The sequence below is a fragment of the Natator depressus genome, chromosome 26 (genome assembly GCF_965152275.1).
Source record: "Natator depressus isolate rNatDep1 chromosome 26, rNatDep2.hap1, whole genome shotgun sequence".
Taxonomy (NCBI): domain Eukaryota; kingdom Metazoa; phylum Chordata; order Testudines; family Cheloniidae; genus Natator; species Natator depressus.
In genome coordinates this window covers 908474-925650 of record NC_134259.1, presented here as the reverse complement: position 1 = coordinate 925650, position 17177 = coordinate 908474, and the positions used below count along the sequence as shown (strand labels likewise).

Below are 17177 nucleotides of genomic sequence, written 5' to 3'. Positions count from 1 at the left end.
AGTAGGGGAAATGTTTTGGCTAAAGCATTATTAATTAAATATACAAGTTTGCAGCATTTTGTCAGTAGCATTGCCTTCTTTATTTCCTCCATAAGGGTAAATTCCCTGCACAAAAAAAGCGTCCAGATGCTCAGAGCCTTGCTCTAACCCTGAGGGATAATTATTCCTTTTGTCACTTTGTCAGGAGATGGTTGTGTGTGTAAACAGATGGGCTAGACAGACCTGATCCAGGTTCCTTTCACCATTGGTTCAGTGACATGAAGATGATATGCTGGAGGGTAGGGATAGGATACAGAGGGACCTAGACAAATTAGAGGACTGGGCCAAAAGAAATCTGATGAGGTTCAACAAGGACAAGTGCAGAGTCCTGCACTTAGGACGGAAGAATCCAATGCACCGCTACAGACTAGGGACCGAATGGCTCGGCAGCAGTTCTGCAGAAAAGGACCTAGGGGTTACAGTGGACGAGAAGCTGGATATGAGTCAACAGTGTGCCCTTGTTGCCAAGAAGTCCAATGGCATTTTGGGATGTATACGTAGGGGCATTGCCAGCAGATCAAGGGATGTGATCGTTCCCCCCCATTAGACATTGGTGAGGCCTCATCTGGAGTACTGTGTCCAGTTTTGGGCCCCACACTATAAGAAGGATGTGAAAAAATTGGAAAGAGTCCAGCGGAGGGCTACAAAAATGATTAGGGGACTGGAACACATGACTTATGAGGAGAGGCTGAGGAAACTGGGATTGTTTAGTCTGCGGAAGAGAAGAATGAGGGGGGATTTGATAGCTGTTTTCAACTACCTGAAAGGGGGTTCCAAAGAGGATGGATCTAGACTGTTCTCTGTGGTAGCAGATAACAGAACGAGGAGTAATGGTCTCAAGTTGCAGTGGGGGAGGTTTAGGTTGGATATTAGGAAAAACTTTTTCACTAGGAGGGTGGTGACGCACTGGAATGCGTTACCTAGGGATGTGGTGGAATCTCCTTCCTTAGAGGTTTTTAAGGTCAGGCTTGACAAAGCCCTGGCTGGGGTGATTTAGTTGGGGATTGGTCCTGCTTTGAGCAGGGGGTTGGACTAGATGACCTCCTGAAGTCCCTTCCAACCCTGATATTCTAGGATTCTATGATAGGATTATGTTTATTCCCCCACCCCCCACTGCTCCTCGGACATTCCTGTTAACTGCTGGAAATTGCCCACCTTGATTATCACTACAAAAGGTTTCTTCCCCCCGCCCCCCCACTCCGCTCTCCTGCTGGTAATAGCTCATCTTAAGTGATCACTCTCCTTACAGCGTGTATGATAACACCCATTTTTTCATGTTCTCTGTGTATATAAATCTCCTCACTGTATTTTCCACTGAATGCATCCGACAAAGTGAGCTGTAGCTCACGAAAGCTCATGCTCAAATAAATTGGTTAGTCTCTAAGGTGCCACAAGTCCTCCTTTTCTTTTTGCGGATACAGACTAACATGACTGCTACTCTGAAACCTATGATAGGATTGTGTATCCAACTGGTAAAATTACATTCCTTGTATATCAAGACGACCTGGACAAATGCTATTAATAAGCCAGTCTGGGATTTTGGCAACGTTCCAATGGACTGCCTTGCCAGAGGCTGGGTTTAGGAAGGAATGCAGGCCAGGGGAGTTTAGGTGCTCTGCAGAGGCGACATCCTGCTTCGGGAAAGGCAGTCTGCCCCTTCGAGGATGTACAACTCACATCAGCAAGGGTGAAACGCACCCACATCCACACAGACACGTGCACCCCCCACACCTGCTGGTCTGCTCACGGTAAGGCACTGCCACTGTTCAGGAGACCATCTTCTGAGAATGAAGGCAGAGCATAGACCAGCACCACAGTTTGGGTAAGTCCTATTGAAACACCCATCTAGTGTCTTGTCTACACAGAGAGTTGCAGTGCTTTAAACTAAGGTGTGAATTTAAACCAATTCTGCTAAACAGGAACAAACCTTTGTGTGGACACACTGATTTCACTTTATGTGGCTTATTGCAGTTTAGCATAAGTCGATTTGGGACAAAGTTAAGCTGAACTGCAGTAAACTACTCAAACCCAAATGTCGTCTACACAAGGGGTGGAACTAGCTTAACTAAAATCAGTTTATTTAACTGGTACATGTTTTGTGCAAATAAGGCCTTGTATTATTTTTCCTCACTTCTTCCTTTACTCCTCCCATTTCTTTTCACAGCCTCAGTTGATAAATCCTGGAATAGGTGGATTTCACAGCCTTGGGAGGAGATACCTATTGGCTTCCTAGCTTTTCCTAACAGGAGGTTGCTGGATTTTGTAATTTTAGAATTTTGTCCCTGCGGCAATTCCACATGCTGCAAGAGTGGGAGTGGAGAAAGAAAGCTCTTTGGGGGCCCTGCCATTTACCCCTTCATCTGCTGCTCTCAGATGAGTCTCCTTAGTGATACTCTGTGCTAACAGAGACTACTTCCTTCCTCCAGGTTCTCAAGGACTCCATTTAATTCTCCCCTTGTTCCTTTTTATTTCACCATTCTCCACATCACTGGTTTTAGAAATCCCATCACTCCAGCTGCCTGACTCTGGCCTGCAAATTCAACACTACATCAGCATGCTCTCTACTCCAGTTTCTGCTGCTTAGCCCTTTCCTCAAAGTCAACGACATCTCCCATTATGCGCAGCAGCTTAGAGCCAATACCAGTTCTGAAAGGCGCTGGGCTCTGTTGGAAGCTGTCATGCCAGCCTTGGTAGCAAGAAGGGTCTTCCCGCTAGGCAGCTATCTTGTCTCCTTGACAACCTCTTGAGTTTCTAGGCTGCCATACTTCTTTGTAAAGTGGTTTTAAAAACAGGGATTCCTGTGAGGGTCCAGTCATTGGACCCTCTCTGGAAGACGTTGTGTTGTACTATAGCCAGCCCGTACTGTTAAAAAATATCAAGTGAGGCCCCAAAATCTTGAAATTGGCTTAAAGATTGTGAGATTTAGAAACTTGTGGTTCATTTGTCCTTGCTTTCTGGGTTTTAAACCTTTGGGGTACTCAGGGTCACATTTTCCAGCTTTTCTCTACAACCATGAAGACTAGAAGCTTAGTTTACCTGAATCTGAGATTTTCATGTCACAACATTTCCAGGAGCTGGGGCTTCAAGAAAAAAACCTTATACATTGTAAGATTGGTGACAAAATCATGAGAGTTTGCAGCTCTGGGTGGGGCCCAATGGAGGTGGATTCTGTAGCTTCTCACTCGAAGCTGAGAGTTCAAGCCTCCAGCCCTGGCATCAACCCACCAGTGAGTGCCTTTACTTGTATTTCCACTGGCCCTGCCTGAAACACCATCAGTGCTCACGGCTGTCTTCTGGATCCCCACTGAAATAAAAATGCAAAGCAAAAAGCCAGCAATGCAAAATGGGACTGAGCAAGTACCCAGAATAGGAGCCTAATTATTACATACATATTGCAACACAGATCTGAGCCATCTTAAAAGGAATATTTTCACCCTTTAATTTGAAAAAAATTTCAAGGTGTACACTCCCCCTAAGTGACAGGTTTCAGAGTGTACATTCCCCCTATGTATGGCTCTGCCCGAGTCCTGATGGGTAAGATCTGCAAAGCTCTGACATGATGACCAGAGTTTAACATGTGACCTTCAGCTACTGACCCTGAAAATATCCCCCTTTCCAGAGGGAGCCATACTTTGCTGTTTCACGAAATCCAAATTGGTTTTGCCAGCCCAAAGATTAAATAATCCCACCAGAAAGGAACTCATCACAAAGCGCTTTGTCTCCATGCGTGAGCCCTGTCACCCTTGCATAAATTGAGAGCAGAATGTATTTTATTTCTAACCCCGGAAAGATTATTTGAGATTTCATTCTGTTACACTTTCCCCAATGACAAGACCATTCATCTTCCTGTGATTTTGTATTCATGCCTAGCCACACTGCTAATTCATAGGCCTTCTTTTAATAACATTATAAACTGCAAAATGAATCTTGTACATCCAACAGAATTAACTTTAGTTATTCAGATGCCTGTTAACAAGTTGCTAAATGGTACAATCCTTACAAGAGACTATGCAGCTGCAGGCCTTTGCTGGACGTCCCTTAAGCAATGTTAGGGAAAAAACAAAGAAGTTTATTCAATCAATGTGAACCTCCTGTCTTCATTTCTGGGTTTCACTAAGAATAAAAGATAATATGACCCCATGAAATATAACAATACAAAACATAGCACCAAAAGCAACGAGAAGTGTCTTAAATAGGAGTTCATTTCTGTGCATCAGGAAAGCGCTGCTGTTGAAAAGCTATTTTCCATAACGCTAAGTGTAAGGGTTGGATCGCCTTCGTTTCAGCCTGTGCTTCGATCGTCATTTAAGCAAAATGCAAGTGCTGATTTATGGTGATTTGTATCTGGTGCTGAAAGATGTGTTGCACCTCAGAATCTCTTACAGCCAGCACGTTACTTTGAACAAACAATCTTAAACTAAGGGCCACAGTCCACAAAATAAAATAATCCAAGTTTCACAGCTCTGACAGTGGCACAGCTCACTCCTAATTCAGGAGGGAAATAACGGATTTGCCCTTAGGCTCAGAGCTTGGAGCCCTGCTTTTGGCTTCAGTCAAAGACGTAGCTTCCAGGCTTCCCACAAAGTACTGGAGAATATACTGAAAGGAATGAGTCTTTTCAATGTCTCTGTTTCTTTGTTTCATGGCTTGAAAGGGGAACAGAGATGATGGAGCTTGTGGGAATTATTCCTTGATTCCCCCAGCTAGGAAAGGTGCAGCCGGGAAATCAGCTTTCAAATTGGTAGCCAGCTTTTGGCTCACTCATAGGCTTCTCGCTCTTCATTCCAGACGGCCAGTTTTTTCCACTTTCAGTCCCCTCCCTTGCCTCCAGGATCAAAGTCTCACAACTGAAACAGCTCAGAACCTTATCCAAGTTTATCGTACCACCTGCTAGAAGGGCCAACACGCCATGCAGGGAGACCGAACTCTGCACTTGCCGATCCTAGAACATCGGTGTGTGAGAGCATTGGACCCATGACTTTGCTAGGGCTGAACCTCTATGTCCAACTTCCAAGCCACAGGTCAGGTCACCGTATTCTCTAGGAGCAAGGGAATGCACAGCGGCAAGAATCTCACACAGAGACCACGCCCCTGGTGCAAAAGGGTCAGTTACCAAATGAGAGTAAACTCAGATCTAGTTAGCACTATTGTAGCACTGGAACTGTAGCAGGGCAGCCTCACCTTGAGTGGATCCCTGTGACAGGCCATGGCACCACCCGTATGCCTGCCTCAGTTTCCCCTTCACAGTCTGTGTCCATTTGAAACCCCACTCTTGGACATAATTTATTCAGGTACACAGGAAATAATCTGCAGAACCCTCAGGATAAAACCAGTCTTCCCCAAACACTAAAGGACAACAGACTCGCAACAGTTATCCCTACCCCTGGCGGGGACATCATTTCCAGCTCAGCCTCCCAAGAATCTGTCTCCAGCCTGGTGCCACTCTTGGACCCTGTTCCAGGGCCTCGCTCTCTCGGCCATCCACGTGAGAGTTCCCAGATCCACTTCTTTCCCATAGCTCCTCTTCTCCCATGGCCCCAGGTCAGGTCCCCTGAACAAGGGCTCCCTGCACTGATCCACCCCACAGGCCTCCTCACCTGAGAGTCCTACTCCTGCTCAGGGAAACCTCCCTCCAGGACAAACACCTTCTCCTTAGGCTCCATTTCCCACAGCCCTCCACTCAGGCCTGCTGCAAGGGGGCTTCCCACAGCACTCTACGTACCCGGGCATCGCTGGCTGTGAATCCAACCCCTGCTGCTGGGAGCCACCCTCCAGCATCAACCCTCTTGTTTTGGGCTCAGCTTTCCTTAACTAGGCTGGCTCTTCATGTCCCCAGGAGCCTCTGCATGAGCTCTCCTAGGACTCAGTGGGTTTCCCCAGCCGGGGCCAGTCCTCACCAATAACATTCTTCACCTTTTGTTCTCCCCAGCAGCTCTCTGATCCAGCTCTTCTGTGTGGCTCCTGCCTCTCTCCTCTCCTCATCCGGCAGCCCCCCACCCTTCTCTGTCTCCAGCAGCTCTCCCCTGCTGCTTTCCTGTCTCCGAGTCTCTCCTCTCCTCCTTAGGCAGCTCTCCCCTGACATTATCTGTCTCCTTTTCTTACAGCCCAGGTGCCTCCTCTTAAACCCAGTTGGGACTGGGAGGCAGCTGATGAATCTCACGTACACCGGACCCTGCTCCCTGTTAAATGGGTAAATCACCCTATGCCAGGAACCAACAGACCTGTCCTACCTTATGGACTAATGAACTGGGACCTAGAATTCTGAGTGTGCCGGTCTCCCTTTCCCAAAGCAGCATCATGGAGGAACGTGGTGTCAACTGCAGTGTCCATTATCAGAACAGGACACTTGAGCATGTTCTGAGGCTGTGTCCATAGCTGCTTTATTTACAAGCTGATATTGTTCAGGCTAAAATAGAAAGGGCTGCTACAGACAGTCTGGGTAGTTTTCCATGGACTGAGAGTATAAAACCCAGAGAGTGATGAGGAAGGGGGCATTGGTCACTGCCTTTAATTGGCTTCTCTTCTCCACACACCCCCCGCCCCGCAAGTTGTGGGTCCCCTGGGTGTAAAGCCTATTGACTCTCAGGTCAACACTTCTTGGATTTAATAATGTTCCCAGTCCTGGGTTAGTCTTTGTCTGCTCATCTGATGCCATCCACGCTGGCTCCCACCACCAGGAGAGAGACAGAAACTTCCTCTGACAACTGGATCCGGGTTCCAGCCCAGCCTTCCACCCTGACCCTGAACTCTTCCTGTGAGAGGATGGATCCACAGCTTGAGCCTGAAGCTGACAACTACCAGCACCTACCCACTGTTAAAATAAAAGTTTATTTTCCCCTTTATGTTTTTTAAGTCATTTTCCCACAGACAAACCAGCAGTTTTGTAAGTCAGCTGAGTATGGTTGGTTGCCACCCAAATAATATTTTCATCATCATTTAAGAAAAGAATTCTAGAAGAAAAGCTGGTTTTGTAACATGCAATCCCACCCCATTCCCCCTCATGTGTAAGGAGAGAGAGAGAGAGACTTTTTGTCCGTCCCCCCCAAAAATGCCTAAGTAATGTAGGGACACAACTGAAAGTCAATACAACTTATTATTATTATTATTTATATTATTGTAGTATAAGAGCCCCAGTCATGGCCCAAGACCCCACAGTGCTAGGCACTGTTCAAAGACAGAACAAAAAGGCAGTGCTTAAGTATAAGCTTCATGCTAATATGTCGCTTAAGTACTTTTGAAAACCCCATCCAGAAAGTTTATATCACGTGTGTGATTATTAAGGAGTCCAACCACAAGAAAGAACCCTGGACCTCTTAGCAATATCCATGAGATGCATCTAATCACCACAGCCAGGACACCAACCAGGCACCAGTTCATTTGGGCATTTTATCATTTAACGACACAGGGGTGTGTATACAAGAGTATGATGGGATCATGCCCTTAGCCATGTCCAGGCACAATTGCAGGCTGCAGACATGCAGACTTTGCAGTAGTCTGACTTAGGTTTCAGGGACTTTCTTGCCTCCAGTTATGGAGGTAGCAGCCCGACAGCTCACAACTGCAGTAGACTAACCTCAGAAATGACAACCCCTATGAGGGATGCATCATGCATGACGACTTTGTGCCATGTGATGAACTAACAAGAGGATTCCGCTCAGACAGGAATGGAGGGGGATACACACAGGGACCTTGCTTTAGAAACCCTGTAGAGTGTGGTAACTCAGGATGGCAACATCTCTGCTCTTCCTGTCTCTATTGCTGCTAAAGAAGAAATTGTAGTCACCCAACACTAATTCCTTTACGCCAAGCAGTTTATAGCTAGATGGAAATTTCAGTTAAAAGCGCTGCACAAGATATGCACATTATTAGAAGTATTTAGGCTTTCAAACGGAGCATTTTTCTTTAATTTCTGTGTAATTATTCCACATGAGTTAAAGCATATATTAAAGCTTTCACCAGGAACTATAAAAAATATGTAGAGTACAAAAAAGTGATGTACTGATAAGTTATCTGCTAGTTCACAATCTGAGCTTCAAAAAAAAAAAAAAAAAAAAAAAAGCAGCCTCTATCCTTTATGCTTCTTTCATAGACACCAACCATTTCAGCTCCCTTGTTTCACTGTCTGTACCATTCCTTACAAGGCATATGGTGTTCTTTGCAATATGTTTTCATCTCATTTCTTATGCTTCCTCAGGCAATTCATGTCTTAATAGCATCTCTCCTCCCCTTCAATAAGCGTAGTCGCCGACTAGGGCTGCCTGCCATACTTCTTAACTGTACCTAATAGTACAAACGGGACCAGGAAGAAAGTACGAATGGATTTCTCCCCATCCCAACCTCTGCCCCAAAGCATACAAAAAGATTCCATAGTCTCTGTCAGTCTTAAACGGGGCCCATTCCCTATTTACAGGTGACGGGGAAATCCGGATGAAAACTAAATTTGTCAAGTCAAGTCATGATTGACTTTAAATTTCAGAGCCTGTGACCTTCTCAAATTGTGACCTAGTCCCAGCCTGCGACCTTCTCGAATTACTTTCAGCTGAAATGTGAAGCGCACATTTAAAAGAAAAGGTCAATGACCACTCAGTATGCCAAAGACACCGGGTTTGTTTTACAAAAAAAATTAAAACAACAAAAGGCTGCCTAATAATTGGGCTGTGTACATTCAATGCTTTTTCAGATGAAGGTTTAATGGCTGCTTAAGGAATGGAGCATATTTTCATAAGCATCAGATAATGGCAAATATTATCCTCCACATTATTTAAAGGTCAGCTAGAAAATGATGTTGATCATGTACAGTTGGAAAGGCCTGTGTCATCAGAGATGTAAAGCTGAAACAGGCGTTGCTTCCTTGAAACCTTTTCCCTTCATATCATCTGGAAGACCAAGCATTTACTTTCATAATTACAAGAGGTAGGATACACTCCAGGAAGTTTTTGGAAAATGTAGGGGACAATTTCCTGGTGCAAGTGCTGGAGGAACCAACTAGGGGCAGAGCTCTTGACCTGCTGCTCACAAACCGGGAAGAATTAGTAGGGGAAGCCAAATTGGTGGGAACCTGGGAGGCAGTGACCATGAGATGGTCGAGTTCAGGATCCTGACACAGGGAAGAAAGGAGAGCAGCACAATACGGACCCAGGACTTCAGAAAAGCAGACTTTGACTCCCTCAGGGAACTGATGGGCAGGGTCCCCTGGGAGAATAACATGAGGGGGAAAGGAGTCCAGGAGAGCTGGCTGCATTTTAAAGAATCCTTATTGAGGTTACAGGGACAAACCATCCCGATGTGTAGAAAGAATAGTACATATGGCAGGCGACCAGCTTGGCTTAACAGTGAAATCCTTGCTGATCTTAAACACAAAAAGGAAGCTTACAAGAAGTGGAAGACTGGACAAATGACCAGGGAAGAGTATAAAAATATTGCTCGGGCATGCAGGAGTGAAATCAGGAAGGCCAAATCACACCTGGAGTTGCAGCTAGCAAGAGATGTCAAGAGTAACAAGAAGGGTTTCTTCAGGTATGTTAGCAACAAGAAGAAAGTCAAGGAAAGTGTGGGCCCCTTACTGAATGAGGGAGGCAACCTAGTGACAGAGGATGTTGAAAAAGCTTATGTATTCAATGCTTTTTTTGCCTCTATCTTCACGAACAAGGTCAACTCCCCGACTACTGCACTGGGCAGCACAGCATGGGGAGGAGGTGACCAGCCCTCTTTGGAGAAAGAAGCGGTTTGGGACTATTTAGAAAAGCTGGACGTGCACAAGTCCATGGGGCCGGATGCGCTGCATCCGAGAGTGCCAAAGGAGCTGGTGATGTGATTGCAGAGCCATTGGCCATTATCTTTGAAAACTCATGGTGGTCGGGGGAAGTCCCGGACAACTGGAGAAAGGCTAATGTAGTGCCAATCTTTAAAAAAAGGGAAGGAGGAGGATCCTGGGAACTACAGGCCAGTCAGCCTCACCTCAGGCCCTGGAAAAATCATGGAGCAGGTCCTCAAGGAATCAATTCTGAAGCACTTAGAGGAGAGGAAAGTGATCAGGAACAGTCAGCATGGATTCACCAAGGGCAAGTCATGCCTGACTAATCTAATTGCCTTCTATGACGAGATAACTGGCTCTGTGGATAAGGGGAAAGCGGTGGACGTGTTGTTCCTTGACTTTAGCAAAGCTTTTGACACTGTCTCCCACAGTATTCTTGCCAGCAAGTTAAAGACGTATGGGCTGAATGAATGGACTATAAGGTGGATAGAAAGCTGGCTAGATTGTCGGGCTCAACAGGTAGTGATCAATGGCTCCATGTCTAGTTGGCAGCTGGTATCAAGTGGAGTGCCCCAAAGGTCGGTCCTGGGGCCGGTTTTGTTCAATATCTTCATAAATGATCTGGAGGATGGTGTGGATTGCACCCTCAGCAAGTTTGCAGATGACACTAAACTGGGAGGAGTGGTAGATATGCTGGAGGGCAGGGATAGGATACAGAGGGACCTAGACAAATTGGAGGATTGGGCCAAAAGAAATCTGATGAGGTTCAACAAGGACAAGTGCAGAGTCCTGCACTTAGGACAGAAGAATCCAATGCACCGCTACAGACTAGGGACCGAATGGCTCGGCAGCAGTTCTGCAGAAAAGGACCTAGGGGTGACAGTGGACGAGAAGCTGGATATGAGTCAGCAGTGTGCCCTTGTTGCCAAGAAGGCCAATGGCATTTTGGGATGTATAAGTAGGGGCATAGCGAGCAGATCGAGGGACGTGATCGTTCCCCTCTATTCGACATTGGTGAGGCCTCATCTGGAGTACTGTGTCCAGTTTTGGGCCCCACACTACAAGAAGGATGTGGAAAAATTGGAGAGAGTCCAGCGAAGGGCAACAAAAATGATTAGGGGTTTGGAACACATGACTTATGAGGAGAGGCTGAGAGAACTGGGATTGTTTAGTCTGCAGAAGAGAAGAATGAGGGGGGATTTGATAGCTGCTTTCAACTACCTGAAAGGGGGTTCCAAAGAGGATGGATCTAGACTGTTCTCAGTGGTAGCAGATGACAGAACGAGGAGTAATGGTCTCAAGTTGCAGTGGGGGAGGTTTAGGTTGGATATTAGGAAAAACTTTTTCACTAGGAGGGTGGTGAAACACTGGAATGGGTTACCTAGGGAGGTGGTGGAATCTCCTTCCTTAGAAGTTTTTAAGGTCAGGCTTGACAAAGCCCTGGCTGGGATGATTTAATTGGGGATCGGTCCTGCTTTGAGCAGGGGGTTGGACTAGATGACCTCCTGAGGTCCCTTCCAACCCTGATATTCTATGATTCTCTAGAGTCACACAAATAGACCATTTTCTCTACAAGGAGGCCAAGGTACCCTTTTTGGTAACATATGTTTTTACAGAGAAACATAACTGGGCTCCAGAAATATCATTCAAATAACTGCATTTTTAATATTCATTAAAGTCACTATGCCGTGACATCAGTAACACTACCATCAAGCTGAAATGAGCGGGATACAGCTGTGTCCTGGACATGGTAATGATGTTATCAAGCTGCCTTCAAGAGACGGTCTAAATATCTCAACTCTGTGGTTACACATGGATACAAAGGACTGGATAATATCTGAGCAGGGACAAGCATATTCCTCCTTGGAAGGCCTGGGAGAGGACAATCTTAACAGACTGAAACAAGTTCTGTCGTGCGGGAACAACACTCTGAGCTTAGAAGAGCCAAAGGATACATAAGGGAAGCAAAATTGTCACATGGCGATCACCTAATGGACAGTTGGGGGATATGATGTATTACATAGCCACAGAGCATATAGACTCACAGGGTGTGTAGGACAAGGGCAGGCACAGAGCTGTCAGAGCAAAGTCAGGCTGGTTTCTTATTAGCAGGAGAAAACAGGAAGTCAAATGGGCTTCAGAATCAAAAAGGGTGAGCACCTGGATGCTGAGCAATGTGCAGGGAAGGGTTAGGATGGAGGCACCAAGGGATGACGTGAGAGACCCCAGGAAGGCGCTTTCAACAAGACCCAGATCTGAAGAACGGATTGTTTCACAGGAAGAAATATTTTTAGTGTGATGTCCATGGCTTTTGCTGCCCAGCTCCCATGAATATTAAATCTCCCACGCCGAACTGTTTGTGCCCAGTGATCTAAACTAGAAAGAGAGAGATAGCAATGAGGGCAAATCAAAATGGACCTAAGTGAAAGGATCTTGAGATGGGCAAAGAGAGAAGCTGTCACAGCCAAGTACGGAGAGAATTGCCAAGAAACTGAAGTTCATCCAAAGGCCATAAGGGAGAGTGGAATAAGGGTTACAGGACACACTAGAATGGAAATTGCTCACTGACGTGTATTTCTTCCTTCCTCGTTTTCATTTGACTAGTTACTCTCCCCCATGAATCTCTCTAGCTGCCTCTCTCACACAGTGCTTCCCTCTGCTGTCACTTGTTCTCTCCCTGATGTTTTTTCCCCTGGCGTGAGACAGTTGTGCACAAATATCATCTGAATGTATGGAACCCGCAAGGACTTCAATTCAGACTGATGGTGAAACAGTTACAGAACTTTAACCATCACAATTAAAGAGCAGGTTTTACTACCCCAAATTCAAAGGGAACTAGACTGAAAGTACCATCATCCACGTAGTCATTATCCTTTCAGTCGTTTCCACTGCAGTTCACCAGCCAACAAGCTAAAGGTGTTTCAGGCAGCGTGATCTGGCTCTGAATGCCCACTAGAGGTGTGTTGTGAGGGTGTCTCTGTTTTAGAAAGGACCAAGTAAAAACTAAAAATTCAATTACTGGCAGGTCATATTTTCTGTATCATTTATGGAAAACTGTTTCAAGTAACTCAGCATTTCAGCTACCCCAACTCTTACCTCTGAAGCTGTTACAGAGTACATGCCTTTGCACCGGGGCACCAATTCACAAAGCAGCGCAGAATAAGGCTCTGAAACATACTCACGTTTTCTGATCGGAGCTTCTTGGCCGGGCAGCCTCCGTCTATGGGATGTAGCATGTAGTAAAGTCTGACTTTGCTCGCGTGTTTCCGACTCTGTGAAGGAAGAGCAAAACCTGGTGAGGCAACAATCAAAACATTCTTACTGGACAGCAGAGAGAACCAAAACTTGAATGAGATTTATCAGTCCCCTTGATAAATATGAATCATGGGATGCGAGAGGAGGAAACCCTTAGTGAATAACTCATTCAGAGAACATTTCACAGGGCTTTCACCAAGGCTGAGGAACAGAGTTTAATCCTGGAAATATTGTAAAGCCATCAGATATAGAGATAAGTGGTACAACTTCATCTTGAATGCTGCATTCAGTCCTGGTTGCCCAGCTCCATGAAGATAGAGCAGAAACGGAAAAGGTTCAGAGAATGGCAACACAAATTATTAAAGGGGAAGAAAGATTTCCATCCCAGGGGAGATTTAATAACAAAGGATTAGACATTTATACGAACAACTGGAACATCCATAATTGCTGTACTTAAGATAGGATAAAAATGTATAAGGGATATAAAACCTAATGCTCCAGGAAATAAGTAAACCAATAACTGCATAGGGTTAGGGCAAAACTTCCCCTATGGGCAAAAAGAAAAGGAGTACTTGTGGCACCTTAGAGACTAACCAATTTATTAGTCTCTAAGGTGCCACAAGTCTTCCTTTTCTTTTTGCGAATACAGACTAACACGGCTGCTACTCTGAAACCGATGGGCAAATTAGCAGATAATTGTGCATTATAGAGCTTTTATGCCTTCCTCTGAAGCATCTGGTGCTGTCCACTGCCAGAAACAGCATACTGGACTAGATGGACCTTGGTCTGAGCTAGCGTAGGAATCCTGATTCTCCTTCTCTCCTTTTTTTAGTGGGAGTCTCAGATAAACCTTGCCCAATACTCGGAAAATCTGGGAGGTTGACTGTTCCTGGAACTAAGCTCCACTGGCAGGGAAAAGGCCCAAATTAGTTCCATAGGTGTTAAAAAAACAAAAACCCAATACCCACCCCCCCCCCCCCCCAACCAATCCAAACATACTGCTTCCAAGTGCGAACGCTCTGTTTTGTTTGATAACAGCCCTCAACCTCTCAGGAAGTGGAAATAAAAGATTTGTGGAGTGAAAGAAGAGAGACCCCAGTCACCCACAGGCCCAAGTTCCATGTGAGGCACTAACTGCTCCACAATACAATATGCTTCCCAGGTATGAACTCTTCCCAGGTTAGCAACTTAAGGGCTGTTTCCCCTCCCCCAAGAATATTTAGGACAGAGTGTTGAAGGGTGAAGGACCTGCTAGGTCCTCAGGTCAGTCAAACGCAAGTGAACAATACAGTACACGTGCCGATGGCACCAGGAAACCAGCATGCTGACCAGCTATGACACAGACCGGCAGTGACATGGTGCCTAAATACTCTGATAATGGGCACATGACAAAGGTGAGATGGTTAGAGAGAGAGAGAGAGAATAACGATTAGTCACTGTGACAGCATCTCTGCCAACTGTCTTAGGATAGCTTAGGAACAGAGCATCGACATTCTGTAATATATACAAAATAAACAAACAACATCCTCTGATGGCAAGAATTTAGCAGTATAAATATTCCAGTTTTTAATGGCCGAAAACAAACAACACTTAGAAATAGGCTGAGAGCAGTTAAACTCCAGACCTGGTTATTTCAGTTTCAGTTACAAGAAAAGTGCCATTGAGGCAAAAAGAAACCTGGAAACAACAATTACTTTAGATTGCATCGAGAGTCAGTTTCATGCTATTTCTTGCATTAATAATTTTCCATTTTATGCAAAGTCATTACTTTGATTCAAACCGCATTTGTTTCATGCTTCTAGGAGTGGCCAGTACCAACCTCCCTCCTGGTTAATTAAACCCCTTGCCCCTTAGTGCTCCCAATTCTGCTAGAGACAAGACTCCTTCCCACATCTATTTTTATGTCTGACAGAACCCCAAGGCCTTCAAAGAGAAATACTCTACAGCAGGGATGCAGAAGAGTCGTCTAATTTGTGACAGAGAGCACACTGTGTCTAATGCTTTAATAAATCTCTTACATTATCAAGTTCTTCTGGCAAAGTCATACATCCATCAAATATGTGTCTCCTTGAAATCATGTGTTAACCCAGAGCAAGGAACATAGGTCCACCCCAGCAGGATCTGCTGAACAGACACCTAAGCATTCCCAAATTATTCATACTGCAGGAAAGTTTCCAAAGGGCTTGTTTCTGTGCAGAAGGGACAGAAAACGTTTGGAGGGGCCTAGGTGGGATCATTCTTTTTCCAAGCTCATAGGAGGGAGCTCGTAAGTGCTAGTTCCACACTGTGTTCTGGACAGCTGAAAAGGGAAAATGAAATGTGCTCCTCACATTAGTAAAAATCCTGTGATTTTTAATATATCAAAGAGGGATTAAAGCTTCCATAGCAACAGCCCTAAGTTGCTGCAGACAAGTTTTCAGGGCCTCACTTAATCAGAATCCTTGTCTTCCTGTAGATCTAAGGGAAGAAGTCTGCAGCTAACAGATACGCATACAAAATCCAGACATGCACAGCAGCTGCTATTATGCAAACAAGTTTGCTCTGAGTCTCCATTTTTGAGTGCCCTGCAGAACAACTGCACCACTATATTATAATTTCAGATCACAGATTTGCAATTTTAAAAAATTAAATTACCATTAATGAGTGGCGGAAGAGTTTTTCCATCGTGCGAACGTGGAGCTAAATTTGTATGCGTAAATGTGACTCTGCATTTTAAGCAGGATCATGCAATAAATTAAAACAAATAAAAAGAAGATGGAACAAATCTGTGAAGATAAATAGTGGAACGTATCTTTCCCCACCTTTTCTTCTTATAAGGTTTGAGAACATAGATTTTCCCCGACAGACCTCAAATCTGTCTGTGGGCAGAGCTAAATAGAGGAAAATTCAAATGCCTGTATTATCAAAGATTAAAAGTCAAGACAAGTGATTAAGTAATTTAAAAATGACAGAGTAAATCCACTTGAATTTTAAAGGATTGAGCTGTGCAAGTAAGTCCCATATGTCACTGGTCCCACCGAGTTTCTTCCTCGAACTTGTCGCAATAGCATATGAACTTTTCTTTGTGTGTCACTCACTAGAGATTTGCACGACTGGAAACCTGGGGCCTGATCCAGCGCCCAGTAAAGTCAGTGCAAAGGCTCTCATTGATTTCAGTGGGCTTTGGATTGGGCCCGAACTGGGCAGGAAGTATTGACAGTGACATTGATACTGCGCATTTGGACGCAGTACATAGCACTGAATGGGCCTTGTTCACAGCTGCACTGTGGGGCACGGGTGCTTTGTACTGCACCGGTTGTGTAAAAGGGGGCTGCCAGTGAGCACAGCCACTGTCAGACCCCTTTGCACTGGTAGAATGGTACGAACAAAAGAGAATCAGGCCCAGTGTTGTTATGATGCTCTGAAGATATTGAGTAATGGAAAGCTGAGAGTGCAAAGCATTATTACTAGGACAACGCTGCTTTTCTTTTTTGGTCTGTTTAGTTCTATGCTTCGTGCAGTCTGGCAGTATGTAGCTATACTCTGTTATCTAGCTGAGTTTATATGCAGTTCAGAAAGATTATTTTTAAAGATTAAAAGACAAGATTTTAGTAAATCATTTTAAGTGTTCTTTTCTGGATGAGACAAAGTGCTGTACAATAAGTGATCTCAAAACACCATCATTAAAAGGCAACCAAAGTGCCATCTCTATGTAAAACAGCTCTCGCCTTTATTAGATGTTTAGATTTACATGTGCTGAAAATGGGAGATTATATGTTCTAGGCATAACTTCAAAATCGAGATCAATAAAGATCCCCCACATAAATGAACTGCGGCTCATATTATCCAGCAGAGATTTGCTGCTAGACTAGAGCTCAGGACCTATCCCAACTCTTTGCAGGTATTTAGTAAGCCTCTCATTTACTGTAAGGGGTAGGAGATAGTGGGGCAGATTTGTCAACCCACTTTATCAGTGGTACTTCCTGCATTTACATGTGTATTTATCACCTTAATAACCTGTCAAGAGCAAAGTGATTATTTACAACATCCTGCTTGCAAACAGTCCTGCTGGTCCCTCCAAGCTGCAGACTTGAAATCTGCAGTTTGGAGGTGTTGGAAAGGGTAAGTGTTGAGAGGTAGTGATATGACA

General features: G+C 44.9%; 1 protein-coding gene across 2 annotated transcripts in view; it reads right to left on the bottom strand.

Annotated features, from left to right (window-relative positions):
* Positions 1-17177, bottom strand: part of ZMAT4 (zinc finger matrin-type 4) — a 158418-nt gene that overhangs the window by 77935 nt on the left and 63306 nt on the right. For both annotated transcript variants that reach the window (XR_012636338.1, XM_074940021.1), the window contains exon 3: positions 12976-13065. Coding sequence is in view for 1 of the 2 variants with exons in the window: in XM_074940021.1 (XP_074796122.1) it covers positions 12976-13065 (90 nt within the window). In the remaining variant the exon portion in view is untranslated. The remainder of the gene's footprint in view (positions 1-12975; positions 13066-17177) is intronic.